General features: G+C 37.6%; 2 protein-coding genes across 3 annotated transcripts in view; both read left to right on the forward strand.

Moving 5' to 3' along the window:
* Positions 1–14,542, forward strand: part of pygb.L (phosphorylase, glycogen; brain L homeolog) — a 30,195-nt gene extending 15,653 nt beyond the window's left edge. The window contains exons 12-20 of the mRNA XM_041590056.1: positions 188–302; positions 1,218–1,319; positions 1,645–1,792; positions 4,476–4,534; positions 6,448–6,589; positions 6,877–7,084; positions 12,386–12,520; positions 13,214–13,280; positions 13,544–14,542. Of these exons, the coding sequence (XP_041445990.1) occupies positions 188–302; positions 1,218–1,319; positions 1,645–1,792; positions 4,476–4,534; positions 6,448–6,589; positions 6,877–7,084; positions 12,386–12,520; positions 13,214–13,280; positions 13,544–13,696 (1,129 nt within the window). The 3' untranslated portion in view covers positions 13,697–14,542. The remainder of the gene's footprint in view (positions 1–187; positions 303–1,217; positions 1,320–1,644; positions 1,793–4,475; positions 4,535–6,447; positions 6,590–6,876; positions 7,085–12,385; positions 12,521–13,213; positions 13,281–13,543) is intronic.
* A 424-nt stretch (positions 14,543–14,966) lies between these two features.
* The window catches only part of rasgrp2.L (RAS guanyl releasing protein 2 (calcium and DAG-regulated) L homeolog), a 65,731-nt gene continuing 55,915 nt past the window's right edge, over positions 14,967–24,782 (forward strand). Inside the window, exon 1 of one of the 2 annotated variants that reach the window (XM_041589339.1) lies at positions 14,967–15,328. The gene's annotated coding sequence lies outside the window, so the exon portion shown is untranslated. The remainder of the gene's footprint in view (positions 15,329–24,782) is intronic. The other variant, XM_041589341.1, reaches the window with a different exon arrangement.

Below are 24,782 nucleotides of genomic sequence, written 5' to 3' on the forward strand. Positions count from 1 at the left end.
TTGATTAGTAAAGTCTGTCTTGCTCAACCACAATTTAACACCTGTTAATTTTTATCCTTATTTTGCCAAAATCCTCCCTCTTGTGCACCGTGACGTTCATGTTAGTTACTGTACACACGGAGCAGTAGTGGCCTGTATGTCATGTGACATTGCCCTTAATATTCATGTTCCATACTTTTCTTCTCAGTTTTCATGATTTCTACGAGATGGACCCACACAAATTTCAGAATAAGACAAATGGGATCACACCCCGGCGCTGGCTAGTGCTGTGTAATTCAGGTCTGGCAGAAATTATTGCAGAGGTGGGTATAAATAGATGTATGTGTGTTCTTCTTCGGAAATAATAATGAAAGAAACTGACAAAATACAGTTACATTAATATTGGGTGTCAAAGAGACAAGATGAAGGAGATCCCTGTCCCATAGACTATACAATCTAATTAATTTACTAACGATTAAAAATATCTGTACAATGACTCCCTTATGTTTTGATCCTTACTGTATTCTGATATAATTATATACTAATATTCAGGAATACTATCAGAATACAGTAAGGAGCAAAACATAAGGGAGTCATTGTACAGATAGTTTAAATTATTAGTCTATCTGATAAAGAAGTGACATAACAGTTTTTTGGTTTTTTTTTTTTAAAAAAGTTTTTTATAACCTGAAAATTTGAGTTTTTGATTGAAAACTACCCTAGAAAAACTCCCCCGAATTTGAGAATTCGACCTTTGATGAATCTGCCCCCAAATGTCTTCTCTTCCCTTATCAACTTTCCATCAGCCCTCTACTATCTGCACTTAGCCCTTAGCTAGTCTCATGAATCCACTTATCAGCTTTTTATATATTAACCTCAAACACCTTCCCGTTTATTTAATTTGCCTTCCTTTTTTCACCAATCACTCTCCTTCAACCCCCCCCTAAGGCTTTGCAATCATCCCTAAGCCCATCTCCTTCACTTTGGCCCACCACCATGAGCCTTTCTGGATCCACCATCATTCATCCCAGATGGTGGATTTGAGGGCAGGTTTTGGAGGGCTGAGAGTGGAAGGAGGATAAAGATAAGGGTGGATCATGACATGCTAATGGCGTGATGGAGGAAGGCTAAGGGCATTTAAAAGCCATGTATTTTTTTGAGTACTGACTACCTGTTTGATACATGAAGCACTACTAATTCTACTTAAAGACACATTTATCATTTTCTTATTCCTACAGCGTATTGGTGAAGATTACATCACTAACTTGGACAATCTTAGGAAACTCCTTAACTTCATAAATGATGAAGGGTTTATTCGGGATGTGGCCAAAGTGAAACAGGTAAAGCATATATACGATGCTGTCTGAAACAAGTACATACTTAAAACAGTGAAACATAGTTATTAATACAGCAAACAGTTTAGACTCCAACAGTTCGGTGGCTCTGTTAAATATAATGAGTAAGCAAACCGTTTAAACTTATAAACACTTCACTCAACACACGTGCTAAGAAATTTTTAGCCACTGGGTTACCACTTATGTGGTAATAAAGTGATATAGTTGCAGTAATTTACTGCTTTCATCTGAATCTTCTTCGGCTTTATATTATGTTTCACAGGTACTTGCACTGAGAATATTATTATTAACATGTCTCTTACACATACAGGAAAACAAGCTGAAGTTCTCAAGGTATCTGGAGAGTCAATACAAAGTGAAAATTAATCCAAACTCTATGTTTGATGTTCATGTGAAGAGAATTCACGAGTATAAGAGGCAACTTTTAAACTGTCTTCATGTGATCACTCTATACAATCGTAAGTAGGACAAAAGAAAATGCCTGAGATTTTAATACAGGCCTGGGGGCCAAATGCGGCCTGTTTTCAAATTTACACCTGCTCTCAGCCTCCATCATGAAATTAATAATAATGCGGCCCGCCAGCACAATGCAATCAGGAATCGCCAAGCTGTAGCAGTAATATTTGGGGACATTAGTAAAATGATCTGCCACTTGGTCTATACTGCTGCCTGTGAGCCGAAGGTGTTAGCAATAGACACGTACTGGCACATAGTGTCACGCCGCTTCACATACTTCTTTAGGGCTGAAGATGCCAATAGATGTACTGACGTGCCAGTACTGTAAAATAAAGAAGTTTGCGAGAGCAGTGCATCACGTGTCTATTGCTAACACCTTCAGCACACAGGCAGCAGTATAGACCAAGTGGCAGATCTACTGCTACGGCTATGCGATTCCTTTTTTAAATGAGTTAAATGATGTTAATGGTTCAAAGAATGTCAGGCTGAATGGTCGGCCCCCACACATTTTCACCTCACCAAATCAGGCGCTCGTTGCAAAAAGTTTGGACACCCCTGTTTTAATATATGTGAAAAATGTAGATATAGTCAGTTAACTGGATGACTTTTTATTATTTGATTATGTGATGAGAGGTGGCTAGCACTAGAAAATGTAAATGTTGTACAACCTTTTCTCTCTATGAATTTGCATAGGTGACACTTGTGCTTATATCTATAAATAGTTATCTACTGCTACTAGTTAGCCCAATCATTTGACCAAAGCAAAACACAGCATACAAGAAGATACCTGTTCTATACTATCTCATGGGCTGGTAAGAAGCCAAATAACCATGAACAGTATAGTATTTTTTCACAAGATATAAAAACAAGAACTTGTAAACCAATCTTTTTCTCAGTGTTGCTGTCCCTGCCCTGTCAGGTTGGGGCACAACTATAAATTTTATTCCTGTAATAAAACAGTATCTGTGAGCCACTAGTTAGATCCGAGGAAAGCAAATTGAGTGCTGCTGTGTATTATTAGGTATGAATGCATATATTCTCACTATCATTTCGTGATTTTCACTGACACTGACTACTGTTTTGTTGGATGTCTTTGCACTGGCAAATAACATCAAACCGATACATCATCATCCTTTGAACTAGGTATGCACTAAATTCATAATTTTTAGATTTAGCCAAATTCTCCACATATTGCTTGGCCCAATACATAAAAAATGGATTTGGATTCAGTTCAGCTCAACAAAGTTCTAGTGGTCCTAGGTTCTAGGATTTAGCCAAATCTTGAACCTGGCCCTGGATTTGGTACCCCCCTACTGTAAAACAAAAAGTTTTGCAATTTGATATGACATAAAACTGCATGTCACCTGCATGCACAATGCTTGTCGGATGAAGTTGCAGAAAAACAGAAAAATGATTACATTTTACATTATAGCACAGATGATCAGATTTTGCAGCATCCCACAATAACTTGTGCTGGTGCTTGATAGGATTATGCAGGGAGAGATATGTTTATCCATCCAAAGTCTCCCATTTAATTGAGCCCTTACAATAAATGCTGGCAGCCACGGTCATTGTCATTCTTCTCTAATAGTGCCAATGTAGATCAGACTGCTTTACTCTTCCAGCATTTGCAGCTTTCCTGTTTCAGCTGTCATTTGGAAGACAAATTACATTTTGCATGAGAAAAGAAAATGTCCAAGCAAGTTTCAAGTTTACACTGATTAAAAATGTTTAATGATTTTCTAAAATGTTATTGTTGTTGAAAGCTGTATATGTCTGGCTCTTTCTATTCTCTGCACTGCTTGTTCTTCCCTTTTGTCTTGATGTTCCTCAAACACACCAGGTTGTTTGTACAAGGGCTTTATTTCTTCTGTGATGGGTGATAGTGGGACTATATGCATTCTCCAAAACTACAAACCTTTTGGGAGCTTTTATAATGATGGTTCATCTGACCATATGATGTTTCCAATCACTGAGTGTCACTAGGTATATAATTCATGTGGCCATATTTCCTAATTAATGCATTGAGTTATCTCCTATCATGAATGGTTGGGAAGCTGTAGCTCTGCTGTAGATGTCGGCTTTCACAATACTTATCTAAGTGTTTTGTTGCAAACCAGGAAACCAGGCTTGTGGCATTGTGGATGCATGCCCTACACCTGGAGCTGCTTTCTTAAAGGAGAACAAAGTCTTACCTACCCACCAGATTCCCTTCAAAGGTCTCCCTCCTCACACCACCTATTAGTCTCACAACTGACACTATCTATGTACCTAAAAATGCAAAGTAGAGGAGCAAGCTTGTTAGATGTTATCTCAAGCATCTTTGGGTTCACTTTTTTTTCCAATGGCTGATACAGAGCATGTCCTGTTGAAGCCTGATTCCGATTGTTTCAATTGTTCTTGCTCCTGCAGCGCAAGCATTTTTTTGCCAGGTGCACAGATAGGACCATTATGTAGTGTGGTTTAGGAGTGAGGAGGTGAGGGAGGTCTTTGGAGGGGCCTGGGGTTGTAGAAAGTGTTTTTGTCTCCTTTAAGGTCTAATGCTTTCTGTCTTGAACTCTGAACACATTTCATTATGTGCTAACTTTTGCATAAAATGATCCTAGCTCCTTTCTGGGATGGAAGAGGGCAACTGACTGTACATTTGAGAAAGCATTATTGTGTAATCTACTTTCTGTGCATTAGGTATAAAGAAGGATCCCAGCAAACAGTATGTACCCAGAACAGTGATGATTGGAGGAAAGGTAAGTACAGTCCTTGTACATAGAAAGTAGAAACTACCATGCTGATTGTCAGGGACTGACTGGCATGTACTGTCATGTACATTACATTGTAGTTTATGAAAAAACCACAAGGGGCTTTTTTTTGCACTTTGCATACTGCGTTATGGTAATTAGGAATTGCTGCAGGTGTCTGACGCTGCTTTTGTGAATACAGCTCTAACTGTATTAGTCAGTGCTCTAATGGTAAGGTGTAAGACAGTGGGTAGTATAGGCATACTAATAACTTGCACATTGTTCAGACATGTAAGTCGAGTGGCAGGAGGACACAGGCAACAATGGAGTCCTATCCTTACCGCCTGCCCTATTGCTCCCCCTGACACTGTGCTGGATTTTTAATTTGCCATTCAGTGCAGAGAACAGCATTCCCTGGGACACAAGTGCTTGTTAAGTGAGCTATAAGGGACGAACTACCTTATAGCACGTCCCACTTGTAAAATATAAAGACATTATAAGTTACCGAAGGCCGAGTGTTTTTATACAGGTCATGGAACTCCGAGATAACCTCTAATATCCTCATATTTAATATATTATAATACACAAGTTTCAGTGAGTCATGTGACAGAAATGAAGTCACTAAGCTCTGTTTACAAGGATATAATTTACAGGATATTCATGGCTCTTGTGTATTATAAATGTATATACACATTTTAATTGACACCCTTTTAAGTGCCCTTACACAGTATTACTTGCCAGAAAGTAGTAATAATAACAGAACATTAAATTAATTACATGCTATATAACACAGACCAAAGGAAATATATACATAGCAATATAAATACAAGTGTTTTTTTTATACAGTATCAGCAAGAATCTAGTATCCCTATTAATTCACTGTATAACATTTAGACACTGCATAAGGTGATATTCACAAAATTGGTGTAATTTACACTGGAGTAGTAACCCGTAGCAACCAGTTGGCAATTAGCTTTGCTCACACAAATGCAGTAAGACTAATGAAGCATAATTCTGATTCTCCTTTCACTCTCTGCTGACACTTCATAATGCATAGAGAAACAGAAATGGAAGAATGATAACTGAGTTTTGGGGAAAAAGGGATGGAACATGAGTTGTTATAGGAAAGGAGAGCATAAATTCATTTATGACCAACAAAACAGTGTGTGAAGTGCAATTAATGTGCCTCTTTTATTTTTTTTTGCACACAGCATTACTGAATTTCCCCAGGTCTCGACACTCCATTTCAGAGCTCAGAGACATGGGACTGCCCCAATTGTCTTGCACTTCTCCCCGGGTTTAATTAAATGACCCCTTCTTTGTTTTAAAGGAACAGTAACACCAAAAATCAAAGTGTTTTAAAGAAATGAAAATATCATGTACTGTTGCCCAGCACTGATCTGTTTGCTTCAGAAATACTACTATAGTTCATATAAACAAGCTGCTGTGTAGCAATTGCGGAAATTGAAAAAAGGCTATATGGCACAGGATAAATAGTGGATAACAGATAACACCATTCTGTTCGACAGAGTTTATCTGCTATCTGCTGTGTAACCTGAGCCTTTTCTCCTTTAAATGGCTGCCCCCATTGCTACACAGCAGCTTATTCATATAAACAATAGTAGTGCTTCTGAAGCAAACACAGCAATTTTACCAGTGCAGGGCAACACTACATGATATTTGTATTACTTTAAAACACTTTCAATTTTTGATGTTACTGTTTCTTTAACAAATAGGATGAGAAAAATGAATGCAGAATGATTTTGCATTGATTCTCTAACTGGGTCTTTTGAAAGCTTTCTTTTTCCAGCCTAAATTCTGTTCATATTTTTATTTCTCATTTCTGTTCTTTCCCTTTTTCTTAGAAACGATAAAGCCACTTGAATCCTTTCATGACCACTCTACCATTTTCCTATTGACAGGCTGCTCCTGGGTATCACATGGCCAAGATGATAATTAAACTGATCACATCAGTGGGCGATATAATCAACAATGACCCAGTCATTGGAGACCGTCTCAAATTCATTTTCTTGGAAAACTACCGGGTGTCACTGGCAGAGAAAGGTGAAGCCTTCAAAATATCTCTTTTTTTTAGGAGGCCTTATTAAACAAAGTGGCTCCTCTTATTTAATTCATCAAACATGTTCCTGTACTCAGCACAGAATGAAAGTTTAATGAAATGATATATAACCAATTGGCAAAATATCAGTACAATGTCGGTGATGGTGTGGTTGCTAATTTGTTCTGATTTGGTCACACAGAAGAAGTTGGTAGAAGATGTTTTTCTCTGCAGAAAATGTCAATGGAAATAAATGATCTTTATTTGCTTTCTATCCATTACTAATGTACAGTGGTTCCAGCGGCCGACCTATCAGAGCAAATATCCACTGCTGGCACAGAGGCATCTGGCACTGGCAATATGAAGTTTATGTTGAATGGTGCCCTTACAATTGGTACCATGGATGGAGCAAATGTGGAAATGGCTGAAGAAGCTGGAGAAGAAAATCTCTTCATTTTTGGAATGAGAGTACCTGATGTGGAGCGTGTGGATCGTGAAGGGTATGGAGATGCCTTTTCTATACTGAATGATACAATGCATTCTCTTTATAAGTAGGATTTAAAGTCATTTTCATGTTTTAAGTATGGGGAATAATTTACTGTACATGTATAAAATGCCTTTCCTACTTATTTTCATTTATAACATTAAGTCAGAGATGCTTTATAAAGGGGATTCTGTCAAAAACATATTTTTTTACAAAATGCATCAGTTAATGGCACTCTTTCAGCAGCATCCTCCATTGAAATCCATTTTTCCCAAAGAACAAACAGATTTTTTAAAATTTAATTTTGAAATCTGATTTGGAGCTAGACATGTTGTTAGTGTCTCAGGTGCCCTCAATCATGTGACTTCAATCACTCTTTACTGCTGCACTGCAATTTGGAGTGATATTACCCCTCCCATTTCCTCCCCAGCAGCTGATCAACAGAACAATGGGAAGGTAACCAGCTCCCTGACAGTTGCATAACTAAAATACTCCCATGACCCACCTAGTGGTAGATATGAGAACAGCACTCGACAGAAAAAATCCAAGTCTGACTAACTTGTGACTCCTTCAGTTACAATTGTAGGAGAAAAAATAGCAAAATGCAGTTCCATTGTGAAGCACTGGCTCTTTCTGAAAACACATGACCAGGCACAATAACCATGAGATGCACACCAATAAAAAATAGATATATTGGTTCAAGAATAACATTTTAAATGGTAGAAGGAATTACTTGCAATGTAAACAGTGTAATTTAATAGTAAAATCAATACCATAAAAAATGCATCAATCATAACAGAGTTCCTAAATGGTGAAAATTTTAGACCACCCCCCTCACAGACTACTAATTCAACTCAAATCCTCAATCCTTCCACTCTTCATTGGTTCAGTTTGTATTTTTTATCTGCTCAGGATTGCCCCGACAAAAGGGCATAAAGGTCCATTAATAATAGTGCACTTAGGTATTAAAAAAAAATAAAGTGATTGCTATTGGGCAACTGCCACCATTTTACAGCAACTGATCTGTTAATTGTATTTTATTCACAGGATCATAATTCACATTAAATTAATTTCCATATTATTGCATGTACAATATTTCCATTTTTTTGATAGCACATGTTTGTAGCACACATTTTGTAACAAAGATAACAATAAAGATAAAACACTCACATGCCACTTTTTCCATGGAATGCATATGAGTTACATATTAGCTCTCTGTTTATTAAATGGATGGGAGTCAGTGACAGAGCAAAGTTCTTGAAATACATGCAGAAACTACTTGTATAGGGAATACATAGGATAGAGCTACACTAAACTCTAGCTAAGTCACATATACTGTAACACCCATAGTCCCGGATTTGTGGCCAGGCCAAAAATGGCTGGCCTAGGGTGGCAAGTTTTTAGAGGCGGCATGCTGCCCAGCCGCAACCTAAGGAGCACTGGGGACGCATACTCCTGTACATGTAAGGATTCGTTGCTTAGAGGGGAACCTTCATATATAAAAAACACTTCCAGTTACAGTACTGGCAACACATCAGCTGGCCCTCTACCCCCTTCTCAGTCAATGACAGCAGCAGGGATCTGATTTGTAAGCCTGCAATGCATGGGTCTCTCAATCTTTCTTACTGCTGTCCCTCCCACAAGCAGAATGAACAGAGCTCTGCTTGTGTGGGTGCCTGAGAGTTAATTAGTGAACCTTATATTTGTATTATAAAGAACTCTATACCTGTTCTGAATAGCATGTCTCATGCTTCCAGTCATGCTCCTGTGTGACACTATGTAGGTGAATAAAAGAGGACCATACTGTCCATGCTGTTCTCTTTTTATTTCAAGGGTGCTGGGTGATTAATTTGGTTTGCCACAAAATTCACTCATCAATGGTCAACAGGAAGTATCAGACATATAACAAATGTTTTAGAAAGATTAGAGCTTTGCTCCTGGGTCTTGTGCATAGCCATATTTCTCTATAGATTATAAATGAAATTGATCAAACTAAACGTTACTATGGTTTGACATTCTTCCATGTTAGGGAGCTGAAGAGGATGGTCATAACATTAGCTATGTCAAACTTAACCACCCAATTTCATTTTATGGCATGTACTGTCAATATGATTAATAAATAAACAAAAAACGCAGAGAAATCCTTAGAAAAATGAAGAGAAAGGTACAGGGCCATTCTAAGATAAATTGTACGCTACTTAATTTGCTTTTTGTTTGCTATTCAACAGTACGCCCAGAATGTATTTGTTTTTCGAGTTTAAGTACAAATTCGGATGCCCATTTATTGACTATTGAACAGTGATGTAGGTGTAGCTATAGACCTATGAACCCAGACTGCGCAAATGCTACCTACTAAAGTGACAGTGAACACCTCAGTATGTTTCAGCACATTCCAAATGAAGGGCTCACAGTGTTACAGCAATACAAATGAAGAGCCTGGTGCACAAATTAATACTGTCCCAATATAAAAATGTCTCCATGCTACACCACGTCAAACAGAATGGAAAGGCATCTTAGATCTGCTGTACACAGAATTATCTATCCCTCCTTCTGCGCTGGCCCTTCCCTGCCTCTTGTACACATACCACTACAACTTGCAATTCCTTTCACAAAAATCGATCTTTAAACTTAAAAAGTATCACATTTCTTCAGTACATTTAAGCACAGTTTCCACCATCATTCCCTTATATTCAAATGAGGAAAATCTATTTAAATCTCCTTAAAGTATAGATTAATGTATGCAAGAAACATCTTACTAATTATATCCCACTTGTGAAACTCTAGTTCCTTCTTTCCGACAACCACCCACAAGCATTGTGTTTAATGTCCTATAATTTAAAAACTTTTTTCCTATAGGAAGCTTTTCAGTGCATTCCGCCAGATCCACTAAACACTACTTTTTATTTCTTTTTTTATATTGTATGTCTTCTACCAATTACATATACTAAAAACAAAGTGTAAATATCCCTGTCCATTGAGATGCTAAAAGGTTCACTGCCCAGAAGTTTGTGTGCCTACACCAAAGTCTAAACTGTTCTGTGGCAGTTAAATGCATCAAATATAGGTTAGGTCCACCTAACCTAGGGTTCACCTGTAAGCTAACTTTTAATATAGTATAACATAGCCAATACTGGTCTTCATTATTTATTTTTTAGAGTTTTTTAAATGAAGAGCCTTCTTCTTCTTCTGACCCTTTCCAGCTTTTAAATGGGGATCACTGACCCCATTTAAAACAAAAGCTCTGTAATGCCACAAATTGCTACTTTTTATTACTCATCTTTCTATTGAAGCCTCTCCTATTAATATTCCAGTCTCTTATTCAAATAAATGCATGGTTGCTAGGGTAATTTGAACCCTAGCAAGAAGACTGCTAAAATTACAAACTGGAGAGCTGCTGAATAAAAAGCTAAAAACTCAAAAACCACAAATAAAAAAAAAAATTAAAACCAATTGCAAATTGTCTCAGAATATCACTCTCTACATCATACTAAATGTTAACTCAAAGGTGAACAACCCATTTAAAACCTGCTGTTCCAGTTTATATTCTTTTCAGATTTCTTTATTTTTCCAGTTCTCTAATCTTAACTGACAATATATACTGTATATATGGTGTTGATCATTAATGTAATTTTCTTAAAACCTAAACTGAGAGAAGATATATTCACATACAGGTATGAGATTTATTATCTTGAAAGCTTTAAGCTTGGTGTTTTCTGGGTAAGGGATCTTTCTGTAATTTGGATGTCCATACCTTAAGTCTGCTAAAAATAATTTAAACATTAGATAAACCCAACAGGACTGTGTTGCCACAATATGGATGCATTTAGCCTAGTTAGTATCAAGTAAAAGTATGTTTATTATTGCAGAGAAAACAGGAATTAGTTTTAAATATTATAATTATTTGCCTAAAGGAGAAGGAAAGGTTAAAACTAAGTACCGTATATACTCGAGTATAAGCCGAGTTTTTCAGCCCCCAAAATATGCTGAAAAACTCTACCTTGGCTTATACTCGGGTCAAGTGCAAAAACTGTCGCCGGCGTCTAAGAATAGTCGCCGGCGCCTAAGAATAGTCGCCGGCGTCCAAGAATAGTCTCCATTCTTGGACGCCTGCATCCAAAAACGAGACGCTGGCACCTCCAATGGGAGCAGAAACCCTAAATTTTTTGATTGAAACTTACCAGAAGCTGCTGCATTTCTCACCCTAGGCTTATACTTGAGTCAATAAGCTTTCACAGTTTTTGGAGGTAAAATTAGGTACCTCGGCTTATACTTGGGACGGCTTATACTCGAGTATATACAGTAAGCCTTATCAGACAGTCCCACCTAAATATACCATTAAACCCTCAAATGCTGCTCTGAGTCCTCTATCAAAAGAAACACTTTCCTTCTATTGTGTACACATGGGCTTCTGTCAGACTTCCTGCCTTTCTAGCCCCGGGCATGAGAATGCTCAGTTTGCTCCTCTTCCCCCCCCTGTCTGCTGTAATCTGAGCCCAGAGCTAGAAGTGAGCAGAGAGAGACTCAGGCAGGAAGTGATGTCACACCAAGCTAATACTGCAGCTGCTATCCTAAACAAACAGAGAGCTTCTAGAACTTTTTACTCAGGTATGGTAAAACATTCAACAGAATAAATATAGCATTCTAGCTTGCAATATTGCAGCTAATCTATTGCCAATAAAATGCCTCCGTAGCTTTCCTTCTCTTTTAAAAATGGACTCTATTTGAGTTGGGCTTCCCATAGTTCAGAGAATTCTGTATAGCGTTTTCCAGATAAGGAATCATGTACCTGAATTTTCATGTTATTTCACATATGAGCAGGTTTTACTAAATGTAAAAATGGAATCATGGTAATATTGTGTGTAAAGGATAGGTATCTGCAGATATCACATTTTGTGGCAGTTCAGCTTTTGTGAGTTTCAGCTGCCAATATTCCCCAATAGCAGTTGCAATTTTCATGCATTTTCATTTTAATCTTAATAATATGATTTGAGACTCTTGCAGTCAGCTAAGATAAGCTATTTCTTGTATTGGGGTTCATAGAGAAAAGCAAAAAAAAATCAGTTGTGCACTGTAATCAACTATAATTGGGGAGAGACAGGCTTCAGTTACAATTGTCTTTTTTTAAAAAGGGCTGGATTGGATTTTTTATCTCATGCTGGTGTATAACTGGGTTCTGTAGGTGTGCATAGGTGATATATACATATATTAAATGAATTGTCCATGAAGTGTTTTTAAGAAACCTTAACATAGCAATGTTGAAAAGTGTGGATGATGGCATGACACCTTGACGTCTTTACCTGTTTTTAATTTTGCACAGGTACAATGCCCGGGCATATTATGAGAGAATCCCTGAGCTCAGACAGGTGATCGATCAACTTAATACAGGATACTTCTCCCCCAAACAACCTGACTTATTCAAAGATATTGTCAATATGCTGATGAACCATGACAGGTCAGGATCTCTTTGTTTCTCATGCTTTTAAAGGAGAACTAAGTAGGCTATAAATGTTGTACATTGTGTTTTCGGCTTCTACACCAGCCGAAGGCAACCACAGCCCTTTAGCCATAAAGACCTGTGTCTCTGAAGATGCCCCAGTAGCTCCTCATTTTCTTTTCTGCTGATTCACTGCACATTCTCAGTGTTGCTGTCAATTGCTAAGTTTAGGGACCAACTGAAAATATACAGCACACATAGAATATAAATGTCACAATATAAGGCAGCGAACATCAGAATTTAATATTCAGCCCTGGAGCATCAGCTTATATTAAAGGCCAACCATTTTATGCTTGATAATTTGTGACGACCCCTAAGCTTAGCTTCTCAACAGCTGCTCATAGCCCACTGAACATGTGAGTGTCGCAGACACTTTCCAAGATGGTGACCCCTGTGACAAGTTTGAGGTCCTGGATCATCGCTGCTATTGATATTGAGAAGCTGAAACTTTAGGCTGGTGCAATTAGTTCAGTGTATAAAATATGGCATATTTAGCATATTCATTTTTAGGGTTTAGTTCTCCTATAACCTCTCCACCATCCTTTACCTCACTGTCTGGCCTTTCTCTAAACTGCATGCCCCTTCGCCATTGTTCACCATTCACCCTTGTCTATCATGTGCCCATTCTCTTATGAGTATGTTTCTTTTCAGGTTTAAAGTGTTTGCAGATTATGAAGATTACATCAAGTGTCAGGAGAAAGTTAGCGCTTTGTACCAGGTAATGTACAATATGGGTGATATTTGCAAAAAAATTACATTAGATTTCTTTTCCCCAAATATACAGTTATGCTAGTGGTGTTTCAAATGAATGATGCCAGGCTGTTAGTTATGATAAGCAAGTGAGGCCTTGGTAAAAATTATATAGAGCCATGATTCTATAAACGTTGCTCTGTCCTACCCTTCATGTGAATGTTCTTCATCTTTGCAGACATTTTGTTTCCCAGTAATCAACATGTTTCTTTTTCTTAATACATTGCTTAGAACCCTAAAGAATGGACTCGCAAAGTGATACACAACATTGCTGGCTCTGGGAAGTTCTCCAGTGACAGGACCATTGCTCAGTACGCCCGAGAAATATGGGGAGTAGAACCTGGGACAATGAAAATCCCTCCACCTGATGGCCATTGTGAGTGACTCCTCTGTACTGCTCTGGTTGGTGCTCACCGGAACCAACCTCCCATCCCACCCCCACGGCGCCGCTCCAGAATGAAGCCACATGCAGCATCCAGTCGTCATTCATATTGTTGCCCCTGTGACCATCACCTGCTCTTCTCACCTCTAGCTGGAGCCCTACCAGTACCCCCACCAAGGAGGAATCCTAAAAGCAATCCAGTTTCATTCCTTAAAACACCAGAACATCTTTGTCTTTACCCCTTCAAATTAAGCCCACACCCGCCACCACGTAGAAAAAGTTTTTCTTGTGCCTTCAGTCATTCTATTGGGTAATCTATACTGCTGAACATACATAGCCTTATAGTATCAGTCTCAACACCCAGTTGCATCTTTGTATTATTTATTTGGGTCTATATTCATTAGGGATGCACCGAATCCAGGATTTGGTTCAGGATTCGGCCAGGATTCGGCCTTTTTCAGCAGGATTCAGATTCGGCCGAATCCTTCTGCCCGGCCGAACTGAATCCGAATCCTAATTTGCATATGCCTTTTTGTCACAAAACAAGGAAGTAAAATGTTTTTCCCCTTCCAACCCCTAATTTGCATATGCAAATTAGGATTCGGTTCGGTATTCGGCCGAATCTTTTGCGAAGGATTCGGGGATTCGGCCGAATCCAAAATAGTGTATTCGGTGCATCCCTAATATTCATGAAGTGACTGGATATTTGTCATATGACAATGGGTCGTCACACTGATAAAATATCAGAACTATATGTCATTATTTTGCCATAGACGATTCATTAGCAATTTTGACCTTTAAATACTTTATGTAATGTGGTATTTAATAAAGTAAACTGGTGTCAGTGACGGTTTCAGTTCTGTTTATATTAATATCCCTGAAAACTATTCCTCCAATAACAATGCTTCATTTCATATTTTTTAATCTTACTTGTCCTCTATCTTTTTTCTCTCAATTTGTATCCTGGCTATTTTTGTTTTTCTGTGTCTTCCACTCTTATCTCTCACCCTCAGGCTTCCTCATTGCTTCCTTTTGGGACCAAAGTGAATATCCGATTCTTGCTGTCAGTTTGTTTGCCATAGCATTATTTAACCACTAAAGTGCTTAGTTATGTTTAACTCTTCATCTACCAAAACCCTAGACTGACTTTATGAGCAGCTCTGCACAGAGGAAGTTAAGAGCAGAGAAGCAGATTCCTACCCTGACCTTTCCCAGGAACTAATAATACTTACTTCTCACAGAAGGAAGGAGGGCTGAACATTTAAATGTCCCTGTATTATACCCCTTTTCCACGAATTAACTGATTCCAGGGTAGTACATACCCCCCTGATGCAGATGTGTCAGTCATAGAGCAGTGTGATACATTAATCACTGACAGACAGGGAAGCATGCCACACAACAAACTGAAAATGCAGTTCTGAAAAGATAAAACAGAAATGCACAGTGTATATGTCAGAAAGACTATATATAGAGTGAAGAAAAATGAGAACAGGGAATGAGCCAAAAAAGTAAGGAAAACATCAGTAAATAATGAAGGCAGAGAGAGAAAAGAAAAAGAAAGATTAAGACGAAGAGTGTAGATAACAAAGCCAAAGAAGGAGTGAGAGAAAGAAGAGCAAGAAATCCAGCAGCACGTGAGTTTGGGTTTGTCATATAAATGTAAAAATACTTGTATCAACTTAATTCTCATCTCAGATTTAGCATACTTGATTTTGTAAAGGGCTAAATATATTTACAATGGCTTCCGGTTACAAACTACTGCAGATATGGCCCTGCTCTTGAGAAAGTGGGGATATTTACTATTGTTTCTGGCTAAGGATTCTGAGAATTGTTTGTCTTAATATATTTAAAGCACTAGAAACACCACAAAAAATAAAAATGATGTATCTTAATTGACATTCAATTAATGCGGGGGGAGTTGCAGCAGCTCCAGGGGGTGGAGATAAAGAACCCAGTGGGGTACAAGATTAGGAAACAACTTCTCTAACAGTGGCATGTAACCCGTAATCACACCACTGAATATTTGTGCCCTGTAAAATGCTTTCCATCTACACATTTATTTAGTGGAACTTATTATAATAACATATTCAGAACTCTGAATGTGTCCTTCAAAAGGAAAACTACAGTATATATACATAAAATGATGATGCTTTCTAAAACGACACAACACGTGCAGGACTGTGCAGACTAAATGAAAATGACATGTAAATGTATATAGGGTAGTTTTATTTATAGAAATGTATCCCTTTAAAGTTGCATTTCTAATATACCTGATGTGTGCTTTATATAGGACAGCACTGCATTTAAATAGGTTTAATTCTTATATGCTATACATAGTATGTGTGAATTTATTGAATATACAAGTTCTGGATTTGTGTGCAGAATTTTGATTGAATGTCTCTCTCCCAAGGCACATGTTTTCAAGAGTAGCAGGAAATACACATGGCAGCTCTTTTCTTTACTCGTATTCTACAGGTATGAGACCTGTTATCCAGAATGCTTGGGACCTGGGGTATTTTGGATAATGTTTCTTTCCGTAATTTAGATCTTCATACCTTATGTCTACTTGAAAATCATGTAAACATTAAATAAACCCAACAGAGTGGTTTTGCTTCCAATAAGGATTAATTATATCTTAGTTGGGATCAAATACAAGCAACTGTTTTATTATTACAGAGAAAAAGGAAATCATATTTAAAAAATTGGATTATTTCATTATAATGGAGTCTATGGGAGACGACCATCCTGTGATTCGGAGCTTTCTGGATAACGGGTTTCTGGATAACTAGAACTGGTACAGTTGTTCCCCTTTTTAACAGTATTTACCATGGGACTTGTGGCATCAGGCCAGTGGGACACATACCTTTTCTGGCATTTTAAAGTGAGCATCTAAGACACATGAAAGCATTTGCAAAATAGTTTAAGGGGTAAAGATGATCTGTCTCACATGCATATATTAAAACTAAGCATCAATCAGAATTGCTATCCTGTTTTCACCTTGTACAAATGAAATTATGTTGATACTGATACTTCTAAAATAACAGAAGGCCTTTATAAAACAAAAATGATGTGTTAGTACCACACTATGGCTAAATTATGTAATCCCATGTGCCCAGTGAAGGTTCCTCTTTGTATGTGAAACACACTTAAGTACCCCTACTTTTTGCTACACACATGTGGCTTTCTGCTCTCTACTGTGCCAAGAAATGGGACTTGCTTTGCTGCAATATCTCTGAGGTAGATGCATCTTCCAGGCAGACTTTAGCATAAAGTCAGTGAAACAGGCTAAGTGTCACCAGAAAGCCCAGTTTTTCCCAATAATTAGTAGGGTGAAAGTACGAGGAAACACAGATTCGCAAATTGAATTACTAAGAGTGCCACATTGCTATTTCACTTAGGTTTCCCAGGCATCCCAGACTGATATTCAGCATGAGCAGTAGAGTAGACTTAGAAAGTTGGCAGGTTAGTGGACCATTTATGGGGACCCCATAAATCAATCAGAAAGATTTTAAAATCATGTTGGATGAGAAACACTTCTGTCCTGGGCCAGCATTCAGATTAGCCCAATCTGACCCTGTGCTTGAAGTCACTAAATAAGCATAGGTCACGGGAGTACCTGGAAATGCCTGATTGCATCTCTTGGATGGAGTGTCCCTCAGTCTCCGTAGTTTGGCACCCCTGGACAAATCCAAGATTTTACTATTCTTGACTTTAGACTCATTTCAAGGTATTTAGGACACATGAGAAAGTAATCTGTTCACATGAAATATTAGAGAGAAACGGGTTAGTGGATAGAAGTAGATCCAGCCATCACCAGCCTGGATTTGGTTCTGACAGCCAAAGGAAGATATATACGTATTCCGAATAACAGCTCTACATCAGTGAATGACCCTAGAAAATATATTACGTCAGACGTTATTTTGTGACAAATACATGTATTCATCAAAATGCGCCATTACGTCTCAGCAAAAGACCATTGGTATACTTTGTAATATAAAGGTCATATGCACAGCGCTGCTCCACATGCTGGCGCTCTGTATACATGTTAAAAATAATAATAATATGCCTGTACAGTATTTATTAGTGATGTTGGTGAATTGCTGGAAGTGGCCATTAAAAATGTCCAAGGAAGCAAAATGAAGACAGAGATCTTCTATTGTCCTAGACATGAGCCCACTCAAATGTTAGAAAAAAATGTAAATAAGATATGTTTAACAGGTACAACTTGTAAACATAATTCTACTTTAAATATGAAAAAACCCAGCCTTTTGACTTTTGCTTATGGTTATTTTGGAATACAGGATATGATGTCACTTATATAATAATGTTGAGGATACAGCTTCATTGTATTATTTCGCCAGTCAGAACCTGTACGAAATAGATTTTGTTGAAAACGGTAACAAATTTAAATTTTCACACTTTGATAAATTAGTGGATTTACGATTGTTCGCCTGTGTGAAAATCACCTGGCAAAACGCAGTGAAAGTTCTTCAGCGCTAAGGTAGTTCGTTAGCGAAGTGTGTTACTCATCTTTAAAAAAAAACACAATTTGCTCTTAAATAAATGTGCCCCATCGAGTACAGTATAGGAATTTGGGATGGTGATGAACAATCCCCTTTGTCTTTTGTGGAACATTGCAATGCAACTACAGAAGGTATAACATTTACATATAAGACACATACAACAAAGTTTTGGATGTTGTCCTAACAGTACAGGGTGGGGATACATACAACTGTACATCGTACTAAAACGCAAAGCTCATGCAATGTAATGCTCTTTTTTTTTGGCAACCTTATTCTAATGAAGTGGCATGAGACCACAAAATGCATAACGCGTGAAGTTTTTCCATTCTCTGTGTGTGTTTTGTTCTACGTGGATTGCTATAAAGATAGCACCACCGTGGGAGATTATACATCCTTAGTCTGCAGGTGGGGACATTTCATCAGAAGCAGTGATATGATCCGATATTGGCATTTCTTATCCAAAATCATGCATTAGTAAAAGAAGGCACTGATGAGTGGATTATTATTTGTTTATTCTAATTTATATTCTTTTGCTTGATTCAGTTATATTGTTATAGATAAGGGGTGTGATCCCACTGGAACTTTCCAGCATTTATGGTCACCCCATGGTGCAATGTGAGAATTTGTCTAATGTTGGGATTTGATTATACAATTCAATGGTCTGTTTGGCTATGCATTTTAAGTAGTAAATATTACATCTAAAGTATACGTCTGTATACATTTGTACAGCATATACCCTGCAAATGATATTTAGTCATACAATGTGTAGAAATGTGTTTCCGTTCAATATTTCAAAATTTTTATTAGGTGAAATGATAATATATCAATCAAAAGCTGTATGTAGGAGTAAACTGATTTTCAGTTTTTTGACACTTGAATACATTATAGCTATACAGTATATTAGGCACAATAACAAAGAATGAATAGGTAAATGAATACAGCACAGGATGGATGTGGTACCTGCACAAGACAAGAAAAATGCTGGCGGAACTGTATTTCTGGAATTGCTGCAGGTATGTTCACTGTTTGCGTGCCATCAAATTTGTTGAAGTTCTAGTCTTTATCAATAAATCTTCTGTGTACACGTGTTACCTCTGTGTAGCTTTCTTCACTACAGGGAATCAGACTTGCTCTCAAGACCTGGTGCAGATCTCATCGTTTATCACTGTCTGGCGAACATGAGGGAATTGCAAAACAATGCTGTTCGGATGTGTAATGACTTTCTCTTTGCTTGTGGATAAATGAAAGCAAATATCACCAACAATATTCTAAATTCTAGTGAAAATCCTTCCCGGAAGTGTAGTGACTATTAAAGCAGCAAAGGGAGGACACAAGCATCCTACTGCTTTTGGAATAAGATGTTGGGCAACATTTATGGCCATATAGTGTAGTTTTGTAGAATGTTTGTTGCAAAGCTGGATCTGTGTTCTTAATCAAGCAACAAAGTGTTTTTGGAAATGCAACACAACAGGACATACAGTAGATGTTTTAACTCGTTTACTTGGAGCCTTTCTTTTATAATACGTGTACATACAGCTGGCCACAGGGCACAGGTTAAGAAAAACAGCATTACATTTGAACCCTGTTTATCTCGAGTTCATTACTAATATCGTTTAATTCTAGCTTGTTTGTTATGTTCAAATGGCCTATGTTTATGTTCTGTGGCCCTACAGCCCAATTGGAACGTGAATGTCAATCTCTCATGGCTATGCAGCAATTTATTTACATGATGCTTTGAAAGCAAGCACGGTTTTCAACCAATGCAGGGTAAACAAAACATATATAATACACATGTTTACATATTTCCTAATAAATCAGTTTGCAATCTTTAGGGGATTTAGTTATTATTTATTTATTTATAAGGGCCCTATCATATTCATACCAGGGTAAATTTCAGCACATGCCAATTATTGTTCCTGTTTCAGCTGAATGTCCCTGACTGTGCTAATTGTGCCTTTTACTCAGTAGGACCCCCATCCAATATTCCATTTAATTCCTTCTCGACTATGTGTGCAAAAAAATATTTTGTGCACACATTTTAAACTTGTGTGCACAGTTTTTAAATACTGTGTGCTCAGGTCAGAATTAATACAACATTTTGTGTTTTCACACAAAATTCTTTGTGCACACCACAAATTGTTGTGTGCGCTAGCCTTAAAATGTGTGTGTGCTGGTCTCAAAATGTATGGGTTGCACTCTGGCCTCAAAATGTGTGTGCACATTCATGACCACACGCCTTAGAGGGAGTATTGCACACCACCACAGCTTGGTCAAACATATTGGCTACTGGCCTTTGACACAGCCCAATGTAAAGGGCAAATTGGCCATCAGGCACTGAGGAGTGGGATTATGTGGCCCATACACTAACCTTGTGTTTAGTGTATGGGCCACATCTTGTTTCTACTGGAGTCATTGTGGTTTTAACTACACTATTAAAGGTTACATTTTATTTTCATTCCCACATCAAACCTTACCACCACAATGTATGAAGCACATTCTTGAAGCACAGAAGTGTATTTGTACTCATTTCAAAGAATGGCTATGTAACATATCCTTCCACCCTGCAGACTATTCTTATATGAATTAAATATTTGATTTTTAAGGCTATTTAAGGTTTTCATTCAGCGGGACAAGAGGCCCTAGTCCATGAAAAACATCCCAGACCATTTCCAGTTCTTACTACCCCAAATTTTACAGTTGGCAAGAATTGTTTTCATAACATCTGCAAAATCCAGACTTTCCCCTCAGACTTCCAGAGTCAGACTTCCAGTGAAATGCCATTTATCATTCCAGAGAAAGTTTTGACCAATGGCAGTGAACTTTACACCCTTCCAACTGATGAATGACACTGCAAATGGTACAAGTGAGTGTTTTAAATGATATCATTTTACATATAGAATATCTGGATACTTTTGGCCATAATGTACCAATCATTGCCTGTTTACAAACCTAACTGTAAGTATTTTTGTTATACTCAAGGCTGGAGCAGCACCACAGGAATAGGCCTTTGAAAACGTACAAGCTGTGGGTCCTGTAACCTCTGCCCTTGATATTATAAAGCCTTGTTTTATAAGAAGTATAGTATAAAAAACCTTACAAATGCATTCTTTGCACATTCATATTTTCATCAATAATGAATAGGAAAGATTTATAAGAAAATACCAAAGTGTAATAAGTACTTTATAGTTAGTTGTAATATATATTGTACTACAGAGACTTTGTAACATATCCTTCCACCCTGCAGGCTAGGCTATTCTTCTATTAATATTTTCCATCTTTTCCAATTAATATACCAACCTCACCACTGAATTAATTCTTAGGGAAATGGAGGTATGTTCATATTTACATACTTAAAACAGCCACAGGGCCTCAGCGAATTTTAAAAGATGACTTTATAAAACAAAAAAAAAATTTAAATTATCTTGGATGATGTAATATATTGAGGTCACTATCAACATGGACTGCTGCAGGCACTGATGGGATTGCAACTGAAGTTCTGTTGGCAGTGGAACAATAATAAGTTAAAGCATTAACCAGCATATGCCACACAGCAGGAATCACTTTTGAGTTTCCTGAATACCCTATAGGCTACAACTGCTCCAGAGAAAAGTGGCTTAACCTCAGTTGTCCAGTACTGGCAGGTAGAGTTGTAATTATAAAAGTGAATTTTGTATTAAGAGATAAGAAAAGGCCTTCTAATACATTGCCATGTGGAGAGGTCTTCCATGCCCCGCTGGCCACATGGTACAGCGATTTGCAGAAACAGCAGGCAGACTGCTATTTCTATAAATAAAAAACATCCACATAGCCACGTTATGATCAGGTTTATGAATAACCCAAAAATAACTTGAAAAAAGTATATATATATATATATATATATATATATTCCAATGATGTTGATGGTGAGTTAAATCATGTATATGTGAGTATTATATATAATTTCAACAGTAGAACACTATCACAATGAAAACTAAAATATAGTGATTGGCGAATCTGTGCCGTGTCACAAAATGAATTGAAGTCATTGGGCATCAAATTTTCACACATCTGTCAATTTTTTCACCCGGCAAATAGTCACCGCAGTTTTGCATATTAATTTGCTTGCGTCGAAAGACACAGATATTCGCTGCAATAACAGTAGTTCAGATTGGGGCATGATGGCAACATACAGTAAATAAGATTTTGACAAAGCACATAGAACGATTTCAATCCCTTTATTTCTATTACTATATGCTTTCAAAGAATGTTGTTCTTTCAAGGTACTAGCTATGATGTCATGTGGCATGACTAGAGGGAATGCAAATTGTGTTTACTCTCAAGAAATGCTCCATGCTCTATCGAATATTTTGCAATGCATCATTTGTTTTTGCTTACATACACTTTGCAATTTAACAGCATAACAGGGTGCTGTGAGCAGGATAATGTGCAACAAGCAATTTATTGTAAAGGAGGCATACAATGCCCCATTTTGCCATGTACACTCTATGTACCAGGTTCATCAATAAAGTTTATATTGATCACATTGGTGTTTTATAAATTGCTTGCTGCAGGGTAGAATGATTGCCAAAGGACAGTGATCCCCAAAAAGTGGCTCATTAGCAATATTTTGCTCACCAACCCCTTGGATGTTTCTCCCAATGGCCTCAAAGCAGGTGCTTATTTTAAAATTCCTAGTTTGGAGGCAAGTTTTTGTTGTATAAAAGCCAGGTGTACTGCCAAACAGAGCCTCTTGTAGGTTGCCAATCCACATAGGGACTACCAAATGGCCAATCACAGCACTTATTCTGTGCCACCCATGAACATTTTTGGTATGCTTGCGTTGCTCTCCATCTACATATAAAGGCATCTCATCTACATATAAAGGCATCTCACAGGTACAAAAAGGTTGGGGACTCCCTCCTAAGGTCTACAAGTTAGTGTGATCAGTGATACAAACTGAGCGGAGTCATACCTTTCTTGGTAAATAGTTACTAGAATGCAGCCATGGAATGGCCTTACAGGTTACAGCCTCTTAGCTCAAGATGTGTTGGTGAGGTTAGTTAAAATAAAGCTAAAGAGATGGATGCTTAAGATAGATGGTCAGTGACAGTAATATATTGGCCCTGTAAAGAGGAACATTGTGCAGTATTAGTAAATCGACAACAGAGAATTTGGAATGATAGCACATTGTGTGCAGAGGATGGTACATGCATAACAGAGGATATTGTTGTTGTGCTAGGGTTAAAGCAACATGCATGTTATCAGTTGCTCAGTTTCCTGCCCAGATGTATAGTGAGGAAGTGTAACAGAATGTGTGTGTAGGGTGTGGGGGGGTTGCAGTCACGGCGGAAAAGTTGTAGGGAGGAGCAGTGTTTTGTCACAACTACAAGACCGAGGTATGACAAACACTGTTCCATGTTGGTCTCTCACTGTCATAATGCAGTATAGGTACTTTTATTGACTAATAATTTGGGAATCTGTTTGATATGTAGCTCTGTGTCATGTGCCAGTTTATGTACTTGTAAACTTTATTTGTTCATTTATTGTAAGACCCCTGTTTATTAAAATGCATAACTTGCTGGTGCTATATAAATAAATGATGACGATGATGATTAATGAAAGAATAATACTGGGTAGATTACAGTCAAAGGTAAGTGTAATAGTTCATGTAAATGTAGTAAGTACTTTAACTACCCTAACATTACGGGGCATATTTATGAGAGCGAAAGCAGAGTTTGCCACAGTTGACTTGAGAGGAACTTCTCAGATCTCAGTTCATTTGTGTAGCAACAGGAGTTTTCTCTATTAACTCACTGATAAATATGCCTCTAAAATCATATATGTACCGAAACATCCTATTTAGGTAAATAAAGAACAATAGTGAGTTCTATTTCGACCTTTTAAATGCCCCTATGGATGGATTGAAATAGCTAAGTCCACAGAAAATAGGAAAAATATTTAATTATGTAATGTGCTTTGGTTTACATTCCATATTACTTTGGAAGATATGTTTATTATAATATAATAATACTAGTCCTATACTGTACCTTGTGTTATGTATGAGTTGTTCAGAGCCAGTAGCACAAACATGATTTGACTCAAATTTATACAGTTATTTTTATCTAAAAAAGAAAAGTCAGTAGGTGCTTCAAGTGTATTGTACCATTTATGAAACAACACTTTACCATTCCACGAGGATTTTAAAGTTTTTAAAAATGCTTATCCAGATGTACCAGGCTTCTTGCAGCCTCCTATGGCAGTACACAGGCATTCATGTAATATAAGAGATGCTTCAGAGAAAGACAGGTTATTCTGGCTCCCATAAAGCATGATACATATCCCTGTTTAATTTGCTCCCAGTGTGGCAATATGATTAAGAGCCAGACATTTTTCAACATCCTTACACGGGTTGGTACTGTTAATGGTTATGAGACATATACTAACTTGTGTATCTTCTTTAATGCCCATGAGGTTATCTAAATTGGAGAGCCAATACAACCTCTAAAGGTGGCCATACACGGGCCGATAAAAGCTGACGACAGACCAAGTCGGCAGCTTATTGGCCCGTGTATGGGGGCCCCCGACG

This window comes from Xenopus laevis, chromosome 4L (assembly GCF_017654675.1).
Source record: "Xenopus laevis strain J_2021 chromosome 4L, Xenopus_laevis_v10.1, whole genome shotgun sequence".
NCBI classification, from domain to species: domain Eukaryota; kingdom Metazoa; phylum Chordata; class Amphibia; order Anura; family Pipidae; genus Xenopus; species Xenopus laevis.